This window comes from Anticarsia gemmatalis, chromosome 28, assembly GCF_050436995.1.
Source record: "Anticarsia gemmatalis isolate Benzon Research Colony breed Stoneville strain chromosome 28, ilAntGemm2 primary, whole genome shotgun sequence".
Lineage (NCBI taxonomy): Eukaryota > Metazoa > Arthropoda > Insecta > Lepidoptera > Erebidae > Anticarsia > Anticarsia gemmatalis.
The window spans coordinates 992,169-1,010,466 of record NC_134772.1 but is presented as its reverse complement, the minus strand read 5'-3'; the positions used below and the strand labels follow the sequence as shown (position 1 = coordinate 1,010,466).

General features: G+C 36.8%; 1 protein-coding gene across 2 annotated transcripts in view; it reads right to left on the bottom strand.

The window, feature by feature from the left end:
* Positions 1-17,570, bottom strand: part of LOC142984769 (dynein axonemal intermediate chain 7-like) — a 38,681-nt gene extending 21,111 nt beyond the window's left edge. The window contains exons 1-17 of one of the 2 annotated variants that reach the window (XM_076132558.1): positions 17,445-17,570; positions 16,834-16,846; positions 15,982-16,110; positions 14,591-14,631; positions 14,171-14,246; positions 13,321-13,427; positions 8,932-9,023; positions 6,671-6,804; positions 6,029-6,081; positions 5,220-5,357; positions 4,608-4,682; positions 3,752-3,951; positions 3,082-3,248; positions 2,637-2,772; positions 2,188-2,288; positions 1,619-1,694; positions 1,079-1,164 (exon numbers count right to left, since the gene is read on the bottom strand). In XM_076132558.1, coding sequence (XP_075988673.1) covers positions 1,079-1,164; positions 1,619-1,694; positions 2,188-2,288; positions 2,637-2,772; positions 3,082-3,248; positions 3,752-3,951; positions 4,608-4,682; positions 5,220-5,357; positions 6,029-6,081; positions 6,671-6,804; positions 8,932-9,023; positions 13,321-13,427; positions 14,171-14,246; positions 14,591-14,631; positions 15,982-16,110; positions 16,834-16,846; positions 17,445-17,471 — 1,651 coding nt within the window. In that variant the 5' untranslated portion in view covers positions 17,472-17,570. Of the gene's footprint in view, positions 1-1,078; positions 1,165-1,618; positions 1,695-2,187; positions 2,289-2,636; positions 2,773-3,081; positions 3,249-3,751; positions 3,952-4,607; positions 4,683-5,219; positions 5,358-6,028; positions 6,082-6,670; positions 6,805-8,931; positions 9,024-11,609; positions 11,948-13,320; positions 13,428-14,170; positions 14,247-14,590; positions 14,632-15,981; positions 16,111-16,833; positions 16,847-17,444 lie in introns of those variants that run through there. The other variant, XM_076132559.1, reaches the window with a different exon arrangement.
* Between the last annotated feature and the right edge of the window lie 728 nt (positions 17,571-18,298).

The following is an 18,298-nucleotide window of genomic DNA, read 5'->3' as shown; positions in this document are numbered from 1 at the left end:
TCTTGATATCCAAAAACGCTATACATCTACGTGCGAATGTGCACGGGGCATCTATATAAGTTCGAACATACACAGACTGTCAAAGTACACACAATGTGACGTTATGGTGTCTTTACTGTCTTAGGGCTCTTTCAATTTAGACGTTTCGTGTCGTACGGCTGCCGCACGTTAACCGTGCCGCTGGTTATAGCCCGCTGCCGTACCGCTGCGGTACGTTAGCCGTCCGACACCAAACGCCTAAATTGAAAGCGTATCTGACTGCCGTGCGTTTGTATGTTAGTGTTGTTTTAAATTCATGTGACAGCAGTGTAGCCATGGACTCTGACGAAGAAACATTACTGTTAGTGCTCCTGTTAAAAAATATCAAACAGAAACAAAAACGCCGCGCCCGTAAAAGAACACTACCGATGTTTTCATTAACATGTAATTTTGGTGATTTCCATATTCTTTATCCTAGGTTAAAACAAGACCCAAGCAAATTTTTTAATTACTTAAGAATGTCAAGAGAATGTTTCTACGAATTACTTGAATTAGTTAGAAGTCAAATTTCATTTATAAATTCTTCCACGTCTATATCATCCATTTTAAGCAAATAATAAACATGAAAATTCAATGAAATTAGCTGTCACGTTTAGTCACCGCACTATTCAACAGCGAAATGAACACGTGGAGCTTGCGACGTTGCCGTCCTGTCGTCGTGCGTTCTCGGTACCGACACCGCACTGTTGCCGCACCGTGCGATTTGTATGAAAACAAATGACCGTCCGTGCACCGTACGACAAACGCACCGTTTCGGCACTGCTGCGGTCCGACACGATACGGCTAAATTGAAAGAGCCCTTATGGCTTGCTACACACATTCGATTCGGTACGATCGATTCGGCAAAATTATCGAACAACAAATCCGACTCGACTTACATGTTCGGCTTCTGCCGATCGGGATTATCTTCACATATCCGGTTTTACCGCCCAGCTAGGCCTATTAATACCCGATCGAATATGTATGTACTGTGTAGCAAGCAACACGCACGCTTTTTAAAGTATAGTATATAAATGTAGTATTGATGTAAAGTACTTACAAGTAGTTAGAACGACGGAATTCCTCATCCGCTTCGGCTGTGGTGGAGTAGTGATCAGGTCCAGATTTAAAACTCCTCCGCAAATCCTAGGAAAAGGAAATTACATGAACTGACTGCCAATAATTCTATCTGACTCACCCCATAACTAATTTTAATTAGCCAGTGTCGGTAAGATATCAAAGTTTAGCTACAAAAATAGGTGTTGTATCTTTCGTAGCTAAAAACTGGATTGAGTAATCCCCGGTTTCTGAGGTACATTTAGCGGTAGTTTATCTATTCAAACTGTCATGTTTATCCCGAGGTTTCCAAGTACATTTAACAGTAAATATTAACATTGCTATTGAATAGATAAACTACCGCTAATTGTACCTCGAAACCGGCGGTAAAACAGGCCGGTATGAACAATTTTCAGAACAGATATACTAAAGAAGCGTGTCTGTTTTTTTTTAAATGTGCACCTCCTTGTTTCGGAAGGCTGGATGAAAACCAGCCGACTTGCCACAAATAAAATAATTTATTAGTTCGGTTATAGTTAATTACCTGTATTTCCTCAAATTAACTTCGCCTGCTCTGGTCCTAGTCAGGCATTGCTTCAAATACTTGTTGAACGCTTTTTCTGCAAGAAGAAATGTAAAATGCTTCTGTTTAAAATATTGTAGATATAATAAAAAGTACAAAAATGTATGAAAAAATGTTAAAACAATTTTTCAAAGTATTGATTTTTTCATTTCTGTGTCGTTGGGCATTGTGAAAAATCCGCGGAAAAAAACCAGCAGTAGAATTGACGCGAAATACAATAAGATCCAAATTAAAATAAAACTTGGGACTTTGGCAAAAAATATAACTTCGTATTGTGTTAATCAACACATACTGTACGAGTGTAATGCTGTAATCTAATTTAGGAAGGAAAATAATGGATCTTCTAGGATGCGGTTACCCTAAACAAGAAGACTGTTTCCGGTGGGGTGCACAGCAAAACTGTTAATTTTTGCTCTGCCCCCCAACATCTAGTGTAGCAAAGGAGGGGGTGACACAAAGGATCAGGAGTGGTCGAAGTGTCAGCCAGGCATTAACTGGCACCCCCACCCCTAAGATAAGATAATGCTTACCATTAGTCTCTGCTAGAAAGGTCCTTGGGTCTGGCAGAAAGGGAGGTTCCATCATATTCAAGTTGTCTAAATCTTCCTTTTCTTTCTCGTTCTTTGTATAACTGAAACCAAAAGTAATTTATATAATGAAGAACACTTGTGACGTTTCAAGTCATATTTTAACACTAGCTGACCCGCGCAACTTCGCTTGCGTCACATAAGACAGAATTCGTCATAATTTTTCGCGTTTTTGTAACATTTCTCGTTGCTACTCCTTCTATCTATCTCGCTCCTATCGGTCGTAGCGTGATGATATATTTTTGAATTTTTCAAATCGGATCAGTAGTTCCTGAGATAAGCGCGTTCAAACAAACAAACGGAAAAAATTCACCCATCCTCTCTTATGTGACGCAAGCGAAGTTGCGGTCAGCTAGTAGAAAATAATGGTGCTTTAAAAGCAATATACTAACGGATTAGCTTTCAGGAAGTTCTCCAGTTCCCTGGTCTTCTCTCTGATCTCCTTGTAGAACTTGGCTCTGACGTCGTCAAACTCCTTCTTAGTCTTGATCACGTCCATCAGTTCTTTCTCGTTAAACTCGTATAGATCTGTTAATAAAAGGAGTGTTCTTCTTATCGTATGGTTTGCGGTCAACCTAGTGTCAACGTTGTTCAAGCCGCCCGAAAAGCCTTTGACATGGCTTAACGACTGTTATCTTAGTAGACAACAATCGGGACCGACTTTACGTGCGCTCCGAAGCACGGAGACACTCAGCTCAAAAGCCACAATGCGGTCACCCATCTACGGAATGACCGCGCCAAGGGTTGCTTAACCCACAGATCGTTTACCGACCGTTGAGCGCAGCTGGCTATGGGCTATCTGTTGCTATATTTTATCTTTATATGGCACATACATACCAATGTATCTATTAGGCAGGTCCCCAGGCACTCCGAAAGACCTGGAACTCTCACTGAGCAGGTCTATCAAGGACCTCGCCGCGCGCACACACACGCATGACCCGTCGATTATCTTTGGTAGTTTGACAGCCACTTTGATCGATGGAAATGACAGTTCTACAGGCTCTCTGAAAGAAATGTAGTTGTTAGAAGTTGATATTTTTCTTATTGTATTATTAGGGCTGTTAAAAGACTCCAGAAACTCCTTTTCCTTTTTGAAACCCCTCATTAGGGTTGGAAATAAAGTCAGCGTATTATATGCGGTGCATTTAAAAGTCATTTTTACATCACTGCTTTAAAAGTACAAGTTGTAAGTTGTTTCAAAGGTATAAAAAAGAATAGAGTATGAGAGAATAGGTTTTGTACAAAGTTGCAATTTCAAGTTCAGTGCCGACATAAGTACTTATATAAAAAAGTGCTAAATAAATTTAACCCATCGATCCCACTGCTGGGCAAGGGCTCCGTCCCGTATTGAGGGAAGGGTTAGGCCTCGAGTCCTAGCCAAGTCCCGGTATTTCCTTATTTGGAAAAAAGAAATGAGCCTGTATTACATAGCGTCTAAAAGAATGACTGAACTGAACACAGTTTATAAGAAAGTATTCAAAATAACATAATTCTAGGACAAACTTACGGTTCTGGTTCAATCGGCTTCAGCTTCCTGGTCGGCCATTTCACAGCTACCCAGATGTTCAGCCTAAGACCAAAGAACTGCCTCTCATACGTCGCCAGCTTCGTGGACTCGAACTTCAAGTACTTCTCCAGATCTCGGAGTAAGGAGTATGAAGCCAGCTGGATCGCGAAGGAGAGTTGCGAGCGAAGGTTTAGCCGGACCTGGGAGGAGAGAAGACCTTTGATAATTCGTAATTTTTAAGAAATGATGTACATTTTTGTAATTCCATCTTGATTTTTTTTACTTTTTTTCCATTAGTTATAATAAATTTGATCCAAGATAACTAGCCTCTTATATACAAGAACATGATAATGTACAAATCTGCATATAAATTGGAGTTTGTTTTTTCTTCGGATGCGAAACTATTCACAGTTCAAAGTTCTCAAGGAGGTTTGACGTTAGGCAGGCGGCCGGTTGTAAATACATCGGCCAAATCACTTTACAGAAGGTTTTTAAGAACGAAGAGACAAGACAAAGAAGAAAGCTATACTAAAATCAGACTAACTAGCTGACCCGGCAAACGTTGTTTTGCCATAAAAATTAAATAAAAAGTGTCACTTAGGGGCATGAAAAATAGATGTTGGCCGATTCTCAGACCTACTCAATATGCTCACAAACTTTCATGAGAATCGGTCAAGCCGTTTCGGAGGAGTACAGCAACGTGACGCGAGAATTTTATATATTAGATAGACAAACAGCTCATGTTGAGTATGTTTTTGAGTTCACTTAAAACACTTAAATAAAATAAAATAATGTTTATTTACCAATCACATTCCAATTCTTAAAAACTATACTAAACCTAAGTTAACTAACTTACATCGTTATAGTTGTTTATTTGTCTCGGTGAAAACGCTCTAGTGTTAGCTACCAATTGCTCCAACATTTCAAGCATCTGTAATAAAAAGTTGTAATTAAAATATATCTATTCATTAATTATCGGATTAATTACCCTTTGATTAATGAATATGCAACCGGCGTAGCCTGTAGAATAGAGTCTTCCTTTATTGGTTAAGTGTAAGATAGGCTTATTAATCGTATGGTTAGTGGTCAACCTAGTGTCAAAGTTGTTCTAACCTCCTAAAGGTATTTGACATGGCTTGACTGTTATCCTAATTGACAACAACCGGGACTGACGTCTTACGTGCCCTCCGAAGTACGCAGAAGCTTATATCAAATACCACTATGCGGTCACTCATCTATAGAATGACCGCACCAAGAATTGCTTAACTCACAGATCATGGTGAGCGCAACTGGCCATGATCTTATTTGTGCAATTGGTTTTAAAAAAATATCAAATTTATTCATTTAGGTCAAATGCTGACACTTATGATAGTTAATGATACAGAGAGTGAATTTACCGCCAGTTCGGACGGTAGGGCCAATGAGAAGAGCTGCCAACAAACTCTTGGCTTGTTCAATAGTTACTTACAGGTAAAACCTCAGCGCATCTTCTGTTCAGTTCATTGTCATCACAGATCTCGCTCTTCTCCCATAAATGAAGGTAGGTGTTCATCTGCGTCACTACACGAGGGTCCGGGAGACCATCACAGCGAAGGTATTGTTGCCACTGAAGAAACAAACAATAAAAGAGACGTTGACAGGGTAAAACGCACGAAAACAAAACACTGTATAACTTTTCTATCATCGTATGGTTAATGGTCAACCTAGTGTCAAAGTTGTTCAAGCCGCCCGAGAGGCCTTTGACGTGGCTTAACGACTGTTATCTTGATTGACAACAACCGGGACCGACGTTTTACGTGCCCTCCGAAGCACGGAGACGCCGAGTTCAAATACCACTACGCGGTCACTCATCTATGGAATGACCGCGCCAAAGTGTGCTTAACCCACAGATCGTTTACCGAACGGTGAGCGCAACTGCCTACGGGCGCCTCGAACTGTATAACACACTAGCTGACCCGCGCAACTTCGCTTGCGTCACATAAGAGAGAATGGGTCATAATTTTCCCCGTTTTTGTAACATTTTCCACTGGTACTCTGCTCCTATTGGTCGTGTCGTGATGATATATAGCCTATAGCCTTCCTCGATAAATGGACTATCTAACACTGAAATAATTTTTCAAATCGGTTCAGTAGTTCCAGAGATAAGCGCGTTCAAACAAACAAACAAGCAATCAAACAAACAAACTCTTCAGCTTTATAATATAAGTATAGAAGTATAGATCAGAGCTTACCCGACGTTCATTACTTAGATAGTTAATGTAATAAATATGTACATACCTCTTCCTGCATTTGTTTTTTATGTACTTGAGCTATTTTCTGACTTTCGAATTCTGTAAAAATAATAAACTAAGTAATTACAGTCAACTTGGGTAACTTTGAATCATTTGGGTAACATTGACAGTGGGAATTTGAACTAGTTCCGATTATTTTTTCATATGAAACCAACACAATTGATAAAGGTTTATTTTAGTTTTGCAAACTTTTATCAATTGTGTTGGTTTCATATGAAAAAATAATCAAAACTAGTTCGAATTCCCACTGTCAATGTTACCCAAATGATTCAAAGTTACCCAAGTTAATTGTAAAAGAATTATTTTTAAAATACACTCACGTTTCGCCTTTAACAATATTAGTCCCATGTATTAGGGGGCGAGCCTATTGCCGTTTACCGGACATAATAATGAAACACTGGACTACTACTGAGAATAATCCTACTAATATTAATAAATGCGAAGGTTTGTGGGTATGTATGTATGTTTGTTACTCTTTCACGCAAATACCATTGAATCGAATACGATGAAACTTGGTATATAGATAGCTGAAGATTCAGGATAACACATAGGCTTTTTATCCCGGAGTTTCTGAGGGATCGGGATTTACACAGCAAGGGTTACTCAAGTACTGAATAAATTTACTTACTGTGAAACAATAAAACTGTCTTCTTTAATATATCTCGTCTTATGTCCTGTTCATCAACATCTTTGGCCATCAACTCATTTCTTTCTCGTTGAAGGGCTAGCCTTTTCTCCTTCGCACCTGCTAATATTGCCTGTCTGTAGACAGAGATAGATATAGAGACTCAGTTACGTCCGAGATGACGTGACATAAGTAATACACGGACATTTTAGGTAAGGTAAATTTGGGTAACTTTGAATCATATGGGTAACATTGACAGTGGGAATTTGAACTAGTTTCGATTATTTTTTCATATGGAACCAACACAATTGATAAAGGTTTATTTTAGTTTTGCAAACTTTTATCAATTGTGTTGGTTTTATATGAAACTGTCAATGCCTGTTCTGTAGGCATTTTAAGGTAAAATGCGTGTTCGCGTTAATTCCCGTATTCTATTATACATTAAACATATATGCAACGCAAGAGTTTAAAAGTTATGAAACTATCAATGTTACCCAAATGATTCAAAGTTACCCAGGTTGACTGTATAGAAGAAAATTTATAAATAATACATTTAACCCATTAATGTCCCACTGCTGGGCCAGGGTCTCCTCTCATAGTGTGGAGTTCAGTCTAAAGTTACTCGTGGCTAGTTACGCTCATCGGTCCGTAAACGATCAGTGGGTTAAGCAACCTTGGCGCGGACATTCCATAGATGGGTGACCGCATAGTGGTATTTGAACTGACCTTCTCCGTGCTTCGGAGGGCACGTAAAACTCGGTGCCGGTTTGTCAATTAGATAACAGTCGTTAAGCCGTGTCGAAGACTTTCGGGCGGCTTGAACAACTTTGACACTAGGTTGACCACTAACCATACGGCGAACGAACGTCGAAACAATTACTTGTAGATAGCACAAATAATTGTTCCGTATATGAATCGAACCCACGACCTCCCAACACAAGGTAACAACAACCACATTAACCACTCCACCGTCCCATCTATACTAGCAATTTTACAAATTACACATGCTGTATTCAAGGAAAATACCTTAGGAAACTGTTAAACCTATAATTTAGTATAATACTACGTTTGTAGCACTTAGCGTGTGCATCGTTAAGACATTACTCGCAAATCATCTGCATATGACTTTGTTTACAATATGCATTTTGTAATAGAGTGAAAAACCGAGTGGTATGAACATTATCTATACTAATATTATAAAGCTGAAGAGTTTGTTTGAACGCGCTAATCTCAGGTACTACTGGTCTGATTTGAAAAATTCTTTCACTGTTAGATAGCCCATTTATCGAGGAAGGCTATAGGGTATATATCATCACGCTACGACCAATAGGAGCAGAGTAACAGTGAAAAATGTTACAAAAACGGGAAAAATTATGATTCTCTTATGTGACGCAAGCGAAGTTGCGCGGGTCAGCTAGTCTAATATATAAAATTCTCGCGTCACAGTTTTCGTTGCCATACTCCTACGAAACGGCTTGACCGATTCTCATGAAATTATGTGAGCATATTGAGTAAGTCTGAGAATCGGCCATCATCTATTTTTCATACACCTTAGTGACACAATTTTTTTTTATATGGCAAAGCAACGTTTGCCGGGTCAGTTAGTTTTCCTATATATAAACGATCGGGAAATAAGCCTTAAGCTGGCTTTTGGCTACGATATCTATATAATACTAGCTGACCCGGTTGTTTTGGCATATAAATAGACAAATATGTTCGGTGTTTGCAACTCTTATCTATCGTACGGTTAGTGGTCAACCTAGTGTCAAAGTTGTTCAAGCCGCCCGAAGGCCTTTGACGTGGCACTATACTTACAGATAACTTAAATATAAAAAGTGCTGGGAAAGGACAAAAAATGGAAAGGATTGTAAGACTCGCTACACACATTTTCGGTTCGGCATTAAACTGCCTAGCCGGGTGGCTAAAGATGAACCCAATCGGCTCAAGCCGAACAAGTGAGTCGAGTAGGTTTTGTTGTTCGATAAATATTTTTTTTTGTTATAAAAAAGACAACTCCCACACTAAGAATTGTTCTTGTGTCGCGGGGACAAACATACAAACAACGGACACAAAGTACAACCAGATCCGAAACAATTACTTGTGGATCGTACAAATAATTGTCTCGTGTGGGAATCGCACCCACGGCCTCCCGACGCAATGGTAGCGGCGTGGCAACTGCGCCACGGAGGCAGTTAAAATAAAATATTGCCGAACTGAATACTTATGTGTGTAGTAAGTCTTAGGAATAGTTGAGGAAAACTAACTTCTCTGCTTCCTTCTCGGCTCTCCACTCTTCTATTCTTTGTACGAGCCACGCTTCTCGTTCTTTTCTATTCATCTTCTTCCAATTTTTTGGCTACGACAGTTTTAGAAAATAAAAAAATAAGTGATTTTAAATTATATAAAGAAAAATACGTTTATTTTAAAAAAGAATCGAATTGAGAATCTCCTCTTTTTTTTTAAGTCGGTTAAAAACGTATTTGGAAGCTAATTATTTATTTTAATTAACGCTGCCAGTCTTCTAAGCACTTTACCCGAAAACGGCAATGCGGAATTATTTTATAGTCTGTATTTTAATACTTTATCAATAGTTTTTTTCCTATATAAACAATATTCTAATATATTTAGTTTTTACTTGTTAATATTTAAAAAATGTATCAAAATGTAGTATGCAAATATGTACATTGATAATTTATAAATCTTGAAAAGTTTGTTTATAAAATAAAATTAAAGCTCAATTTTTAGCTTCATTTCCAGTTTTTTTATGAAATAACGTTTCAGACTCATATATTTTCACAAAAGTAAGTTAAATATTAATTAATTTAACAAAATATTATTATAAATAACTTACAAACGAATTGGTCATCAGCTTTTTGAAATCAATATTTTGCATTTTAAACTCAGCATTAATACTTCCGTCACTTGTCATTTTTTATTATTTAATCATTAATTTCTTTCACCAAATATAAGAAAAAACTATTTAATTTTCAAATCTTATCAAAAGCTTTAATTAATTTAACTTTAAACAACACATTTTATAATTAAATTAAACTTTATTAATTAAAAATATTCTTTCACCAAATAAAAGAACTATTTTATTTTCAAATTCAATAAAAATGAATAATTAAGTTAACTGTTTCCAATTAAGTCAAAATCCATAATCAATTTAACTTTTAATAAACACATTTTATAATTAAATTAAACTTTAACAAGCAAACTTATTTTTCAAATCTGAATTTTTAAACAAAATTTTTAAGTCCGAAAATTTTCTTCCACGAAAATCCTTGTATGTCCCGTATCACTATGAATTAAAAAATGAAATAAGGGAGGGTGGAACAGGGTTTTTTTATTAGGTAATACGACGGTTGTAAAAAGGAATAAAAACAGCATGTTTATTGCTTTTCAGGGGAGAAAAACAAAAGGGTAGTTTTAGAAAAATAAAAGGGAAAAAGTTGGGTTCGAATCGGGTTATAGTGCTTGGGTTCTGTATTACAGTGGAATGGCGAAGTTTTTGATATAAATTATGTATTTTTGTGATCGTAGATTGTCTTGTATAAAATAGTACTTTAACGCTAAGATATAGCAGTGGTCAAACTATATCGTAATCGAAACCATTATAGGGATACATACATACATACTTACATAACGGCTTTCTCTCATAGGGAAAGACAAAAACTTATGTATAAGATGGTCACCCATTCACAAAATAACCTCAGCAAGCGTAGCTTAACCTAAGATCGATCCGTGCGTCTGTTTTTAATAAAGCCATGAGCTCCTCAATCTAGGTCGATATTAAAAGGGATTATTTTTTCTCAGCCTGTTTGAGTGTCTCACTGCTAGGCAAAGGCCGTCCCCCTTCCTTTCCAAGGGAAGAGGGGAATTAAAGGGAATTTTAACAACAATTATTAATTAATTTCTAAAATATTATTATATACGTACATATATCAATTTCACATAATCTCAGTTTCCAATTGCGATAAAGTTATTAAAAAAGTAATTAAGTAACTAAATGATTATAACATTAATTAAAATTCATATATTGGAACATCTATATAAAAGATTATAATAAATCAAGGAGGCCGATTGAGACACCCATAGGCCGTTGAACAAACTGGTTAGTAAATAATCTGTGGGTTAAGCAACACTTGACGCGGTCATTTCATAGATGGGTGACCCTAGGTAGTTGGAGCTTGGTGTTTTTGCGGGGCACGTAAAAATTTGGTCCTGGTTGTTGTCTACTAAGATAACAGTCGTTAATCTATATCATAGGCCTTTTGGGCTTGAACAACTTTGACACTAGTTTGACCACTAACCATATGATGAAATAAAATCAATCAATATTAAGCACTGCTAATAAATTTCGTCATTCCACTCATATGTATTGCTAAATAAATCATGATGAAATATTGCAACGTCATTTAATAATAATGGCACTTAAATCTTATGCTGATCTTCTGAAACACTAAAGAACTCGGTATGTACAATATGGTCCCCTATCCACAGAACAACCTCGGCAAGCGTAGCTTAACCTCAGAGATCTGCGTGGCTGTTGTTACTTAGCCGAAGGCTCTCTTATTAAATGACAAGTGTAAGAGACATAAATCAATTAATTTACTAAAAATAACCCTCTTATTCATAAACACACTATAAACCTATTTTAGTTAAACAACTACTAAAATAAGTTTTCTCTCTTTCATTTCGCTAAGGAGTGAAAGAAACAAAACACTTTATAAGCCTTTCATAACTTCATATATTTTTATGAATAAGAGGGGTTAGTATTTAAGTGCCATATAAAATTAAAATGACGTATTAACCCAACCCGTACTAGGCCAGCGTGGTGGACTCAAGGCCTTACCCCTCCCTCATTCCGGGAGGAGACCCTTGCCCAGCAGTGGTACATTAATGGGTTATTTATTTTAGTATATAATCGTTTAATACTAACCTAACCTCTGCCTCCGACATTTCCTTTGGCTCCTCAGTGACCATTGTGTTGATAAATTCAACTTATTTTTGATTTATTTTATACTATCTTACTATCAAAATTAAGGTAATATTATATAGAAAGTTAGGTTAAGTTGTTGATGTATCTATATAAGTATGTATTTAGAAGTATATAAGTATGTTTATCAGTTATTTGGTTACCATAGTACAACTGCTTAGTGTGGAATCAAATGATTGTGTGTGAGTTGTCCAATGATATTTACTTGTCTATTTAATTTTGTATTATCATGACTTTTAAATAGAGTTGAAATTACTGTTACTAAAAATATTTTAATTATTTAGTTATCAATTTTTTATGCGCCAAACAGCTCCCCTGAAAAAATAAATTTTGAAAAATTTATATTAAGTATCTATTTATTTATTAGCGACAAACTGCCTGCTGAAAAAGCTCCCTGAAAAAAGAATATTTGCGTCAAACAAACTGAAAACCAAAACCAAACCAATTTTGAAAATTTAAACATTTTGTTATGAATTAAATTATATATTAGCGACAAAAACCCCCCCTGAAAAAAACAACATTTGCGCTTAACAAATAAAGCCCCTGAAAACCAAATCAATTTGAAAATATTAGGGGAGGAAAAAGTCTTTTCGCATTATAGTATGTATAAACTTGTAATAAAATCTTTTCTCTACACAAAAAAGCTCGATATTTGGGTACCTCACGAACTCACTTAAAGAAACCTAATGAACCGTGTACTCATTTGTGATTCTTGAAGCCAAAGAGATTTTATTACAAGTTCATACATACTATAATGCGAAAAGACTTTTTCCCCGACCTAATAAACATTTTGCTACGGAACTCTAATTTGTTTCATGAATACAAAGCATAAGGAACGCCGTACGGGCAATAATTCATTGATTTTATTATTGTCTGTGGTTTACAAATACAAAAATATATGCCGAATTAATTTATCTATATACATATGTATTTAGAAGTTTATAAGTATGTTTATCAGTTATTTGGTTACCATAGTACAAGCTCTGCTTAGTTTGGAATCAAATGACCGTGTGTGAGTTGTCTAATTATATTTATATTTATTGAAATAGGTAAAACTAAATGGATGACTGTCGTCTAATAGACAGACAATTTTTAAATTAAAATGTTCTGGGTTAAAACACGTTTTTAATAGCAAATTAGAAAATTGTGGCTGAAATTCTAAGGTATGTATTATTTTATTAATTTGTATTTTGCGTGAATATTTTAATAATATTGTAATAATTGTTATTTAAATAATAATTTCTTCATTATCGAAGAAAGTATATTATGTACCAAAGGCACGTTACTAAAATTTGTATTTAAAAGGTAGGTTTCCAATTTTGTTATTTATAGTATTTTCTTTGTAATACTCATAAATACAGGAAAATTTGCATTAAAATAAGTTGTTTTTTTCATTTATATTAGTCTCATGAAATAGAGAAATAGAGGGCGAGCATATTGCCATATTTAGGCTCATCAACAAACGCTGGGTCATTATTGAAAGCATTTCATTTGGCAAAACCCTTACAACTTGAAACAGGAATCGAACCCCAAACCTCGTGATCATCAGTAGCATACAGCAACTGCACAGACCACAAAGATCTTGCAGTTTTGGAAAAAAAAAATAACCTACGGGTATCGAACCTAGGGCATCAAGTCAAAGCAGAAGACTTACCTTTTCAAACTCAGGTATTTCCTCTTCCTCCTTCTTCTTCTTTCCCTTCTTACCTTTGCCTTTCTTCTGCGTTTCAACTTGTTCTTCTACCACAGGTAGTTCTGATTCTGTGATAAAGAATATTGTAATATTATTGATATAAGCAATGATAGCCGGTAGTTACACACACTAGTCTCCCACGAAGCTGGTCGAGGGTCTAAAGGGTACGGCAAAAGGCCAATAGGTTTTCCAAGGTATGTGTAAACATATGTATCAGCTTAGCCATTCTTACAAACTATGTTGGAGTCGGCTTCCAGTCTCACCGGATGCAGCTGTATACCAGTATTTTACATGGAGCGACTGCCTATCGGACCTTCACAACCCAGTCACCTGGGTTTATAACGCAGCCTAGACCCACAATTTAACATGCCTTCCAAAACTCGGAGGAACTTGATATGTATAAGATGGTCACCCATCCATATAACAACCTCGGCAAGCGAGAGTTTATCTCAGAGATCGATCCGCACGGCTGTCGTTAAGCTAAGCCACTAAGCTCCTCTTCCCAAGTTACAACAAGAGATAGAATATTTTTTACTTATTAATATGAGAAATAATCATCATTTGTTTCAACGGCAAAGGAAAACATCATGATGCAACCTTGCATGCCAGAGAGTTCTTTAGAACAGTTCTTGAACGTATGCAAACGTCTCAACCCGGGCTTAGCCATCGTGGTGGACTCAAGAGACTAACCCTAGCTCAGAGCCATGAGATCCTTGCCTAGTATGACTATAACAGGTTTAAATTTAATTTTAGTCTTTTTTTTTTATCAGCTCCTAAAATGGATACAAAAGGGAAGGAAATAGGGGGTAACCTGAAGGCAGCGGAGGAAGGGAGTCTTCGGACCATTGGAACAGCTCACTCGTCTCTCTTACTACTGACTCTTTCTCCTATAGCAACAACATACATTATCATTACACACACACTCTATCATGAAACAACAATCGCGCGTGAAAGAGCGCGCGTGTAAGGGGACAGGAAAGAGCACGCGCCGCGCTCATCTGTCAAGTCCGCGAAGAAAATCGCTCTGTCAGAGCGCGCTGCTTTCCCGCGCGTAATCCTGTAACCTAACCTAACCCCTCCCTCATTACGGGAGGAGACCCTTGCCCAGCAGTGGGACATTAATGGTTTTTTTTTATTATAATACTAAAGGAAATCTGCAATATGGAATCGCAAATTTTAATAAGTATGTTTCTTAAGTAAATAGTTAATTAAATTCGGAATAACAACTTACTTCAGCTTTCTTCTTCTTCTTTTTGTCCTTCTTTTTAGGCTCTGAAAAGAAAGTAATAAATGTAAAAAAGAAGTTACTAATGCTTTTAAAATTATGTGTGTATTATAAATCATGATCGCTTGTTATAACGGTGAAGGAAAACATCGTGATGAAGCCATACAAGGGTATATATGTTTTTAACAGTTTTTGAAGGAGTGCAAAGTCTTGCACTTGGTCAGCGTGTTTGAGTCAAAGCTTAACCCCTTTATCATTCTTTCAACATCCCTATTAGTTACGTTTTTTTTTTTCGTCAGGATAATGCATTATTGCATGTCCCGCTTCAGGGAGGTAGCGGGGGTCTGTCGGGCTCTCCCGCCGGCTAGGCGTTCCGGCTGACTTGGGCATACCGACTAAAAACCTGACGGTGTTCCTTCAACAGTCACCATAAAGTGGCCAGGACGCGGTACCTCCAATTGGATACTCCGCGTCCCTACATACCTATTAGTTATTTAGCAATATAATAAGTAAAAATTATGATGATTACTTCCACGAAATGTATATTTTCTAGGGCATTTTTATGAACAAACAAATAATTCCATTAAATTGCCATCCCATTTACTGTAACACAGTATCCGAAATAACAAAACTATAAAATAATATGCTCCCAATATCACTAAAACAATCATTTTTCGAAATTATAGATATCTTCATAATATTATAATATAAAACACAATATTTTAACCACAAATAACATTTGTACAAAACTATAAAACTCGCAACATCTCACCGTCAATTGTAAAGCAATTTACATACAAATTTATTGATGTTTTTTAGTATTTTCTCATCACTTTCACTCACAAACACACACCCTTGTTACATGGGTACCATAGAAACGGTTTATTGACCAAATTATTGGTTACTCCAGCCTATTTCAGGGGGTGGAACAACCCTTACTCGTCTTAAACGGAATACGCACTCAGGATCTTTCAGAGCGATTTTTTCTTAATTAAGTATTAAATGACATATTACAGAGATTTTAGGGATTAAAGGGAAAGGCCTACGCCCATCAGTGCGACAATAAGGATGATAATAATAGCATATTTAAAATATATTTTGAGTGTATACTTATTAAAAACTTTGTTATGAATATAGTTACTATTTATTGTTTCCATTTAGACAGTGCTTAAAAATAAGAAAGTTTGTGAGTATGTATGTATGTTTGTTACTCTTTCACGCAAATATTACTACACCGATTACGATGAAATTTGGTATGTAGATAGCTGAAGACTCAGAATAACACATAGGCTACTTTTTATCCCGATATTCTCGAGGGATCAGGATTTACGGTAAGGGTTTCCACGCGGACGAAGTCGTTGGCGGCCTAAGGAATATGTTCTTCATCATTGGCATACCTTCAACAGGAACTGGTGGTAAGGATTCGAAGGAGGCACTGGTGTACGAAGTGTCTGTGTACTGGACTTCCTCAGGTTCAGGCTCCAACTCCGTGGTCTGCACCAGGACCTCATCCTGGACCTCCGGCTCTGAGAAGAAGGTTCTTGGTTAGAAGTGGGACCTGCTTCAATAATAATAACGTTTTTTTGTACAAAAATTCTCTTGGTCAAAAATCTAGATCAATTCTTACATATATTCATATATAATTTTACGCCTTCTTCCCATGGGGTAGGCAGAGAACAGAAACTATTTGATACGATCCATACAAACATTCTTTGATTCATTCACATACATACATGTTAGCATACAGAAACGCCGGTTACGAGTACTATGCACCTATATATTGAATCCTTAGGTAAATAATAATAGGTACTTGGCGGTATTGTTATAGTACTTAAGGTAGGAATGCCATCCGTCCGGGTTTTCCTGGATTTGTCCTAGTTTAGAGGGCATCCGGGGAGCGTCCGTGGAAGGTTTCATTTGTAGACCGGGTTTAAAAAAAAATAATAAATAAAAAAAATTGGGCCGCCCGCGAGACACGCACTACGCTCGCACACCACCATCAACCGACGAACCAAGTATATTCACCGTTCCCCCACTCCTCCCGTCGCGGTTGCTCTTCTTGTTGACATGTCCGGCTTTCGGACTCTAAAAATCCGGGGTTTTCACGCGTCTTGTCCGGTTTTCCAAATTTTGGAAATGGCAACCCTACTTAAAGCCTAATACCTTTTCTCATTCCAAAAGAAGATAACAAGATCATTAATTTACTTAAATAATTAAAATGTGTACTTAATTTGTATGTTAAGTATTACCTGGTTCTGCTTCCTGGAAACAAACAAACAAACAATATTATATTATTTTAAGAGATAGCTGTTATAGTGCGTTGTTAAGGTAAAATTCGTTAAGTAATTTGCTAGAAAATATAAGTGTTGTTATGTTAAACAGCTGTAATAGCCGAGTGGTATAAGTTGTCACCTCCCACGCAAGTGGTTGCAGGTTCGAACCCAAGGCAACACTCCAATGACTTTTCCAAGTTATGTATACACATATAATATAGAAATAATTATCACTTGTTCCAACGATGAAGGAAAACATCGTGATGCAAACTTACATGCCTGAGAGTTCTTTAGAACAGTTCTTGCAGGGATGCAAAGTCCCCAACCCGCACTTGGCCAGCGTGGTGGACTCAAGGCCTAACCCCTCCCTCATTATGGGAGGAGACCCTTACCCAGCAGTGGGACATTAATGGGTTAAATTTATTTACTTTTTATGTTGAACAACAAGCGTGACTTGTATCACGGAGACGCTCAGCTCAAACACTGCACCTACATCTATGTAATGTACTAGTTACGCGAACACACTGAGCGTTTGCTCAGTGAATTATACTGACTATGAGCGCTTCAAATTAATAAGTAAAACTTACCTTTTTCTTTTTATCTTTCTTAGCCATTTTTATAATTTATATAAACAGTAAATTAACCTAAAAATTTAAATATTACAAGTTATACAAAAATAAATAATAATACGAAAGCTCACTGACACTATTTTTGACACTAAAAGTGTCAGGTAGTGTCAGGCAATTTTGACATTTGACATTGAAATAAATATACAGACTATTTGTATATATTTTATTATTAACACTTTATAAAAGGTATTTCAAATAAATAAACTAAGTATATTAATATGTACAAATTGCTCACCGGTTGCATACCCCCGTAGCATACTCATAGCCCGATGCACTCGCAGTTCGATTAAATATCGGTAGGTTAAACAACCCACTTGGCGCGGTCCTTTCATAGATGGGTGACCGCATAGTGGTATTTGAACATGGAGTCTCCGTACTTCGGAGGGCACGAAAAAAGGTCAGTCCCAGTTGTCGTCAATTAAGATAACAGTCGTTAAGCCATGTCAAAGGCCTTTCGGGCGGACTGAACAACTTTGTCACTAGGTTGACCACTAACAATACGATAAGAAGAAGAATATTAATTGAAAAAGAAAGGGTGGGTGAGCTATGCGTCGTAGTATTCCCCCACATCGCTGTCTATCGGGAACATTCCTAGAATGCTGGCAACGTTGCCCCGTAGCATAAAATTGTTTCAGACACCTCTGCCTGCACCTTCGAGTATGAAACGCGTACGTAAACTTATGTATGTATGTATATAGCAACTTTGTTTCATGAGTAGTTTTGTCGATCGTATAGCGATTATATGGAAATATGTTTAATACCAAGCCTGATAATAGATTTAATCGTAATGCGTAAAGAAAGTAGGTCATCAT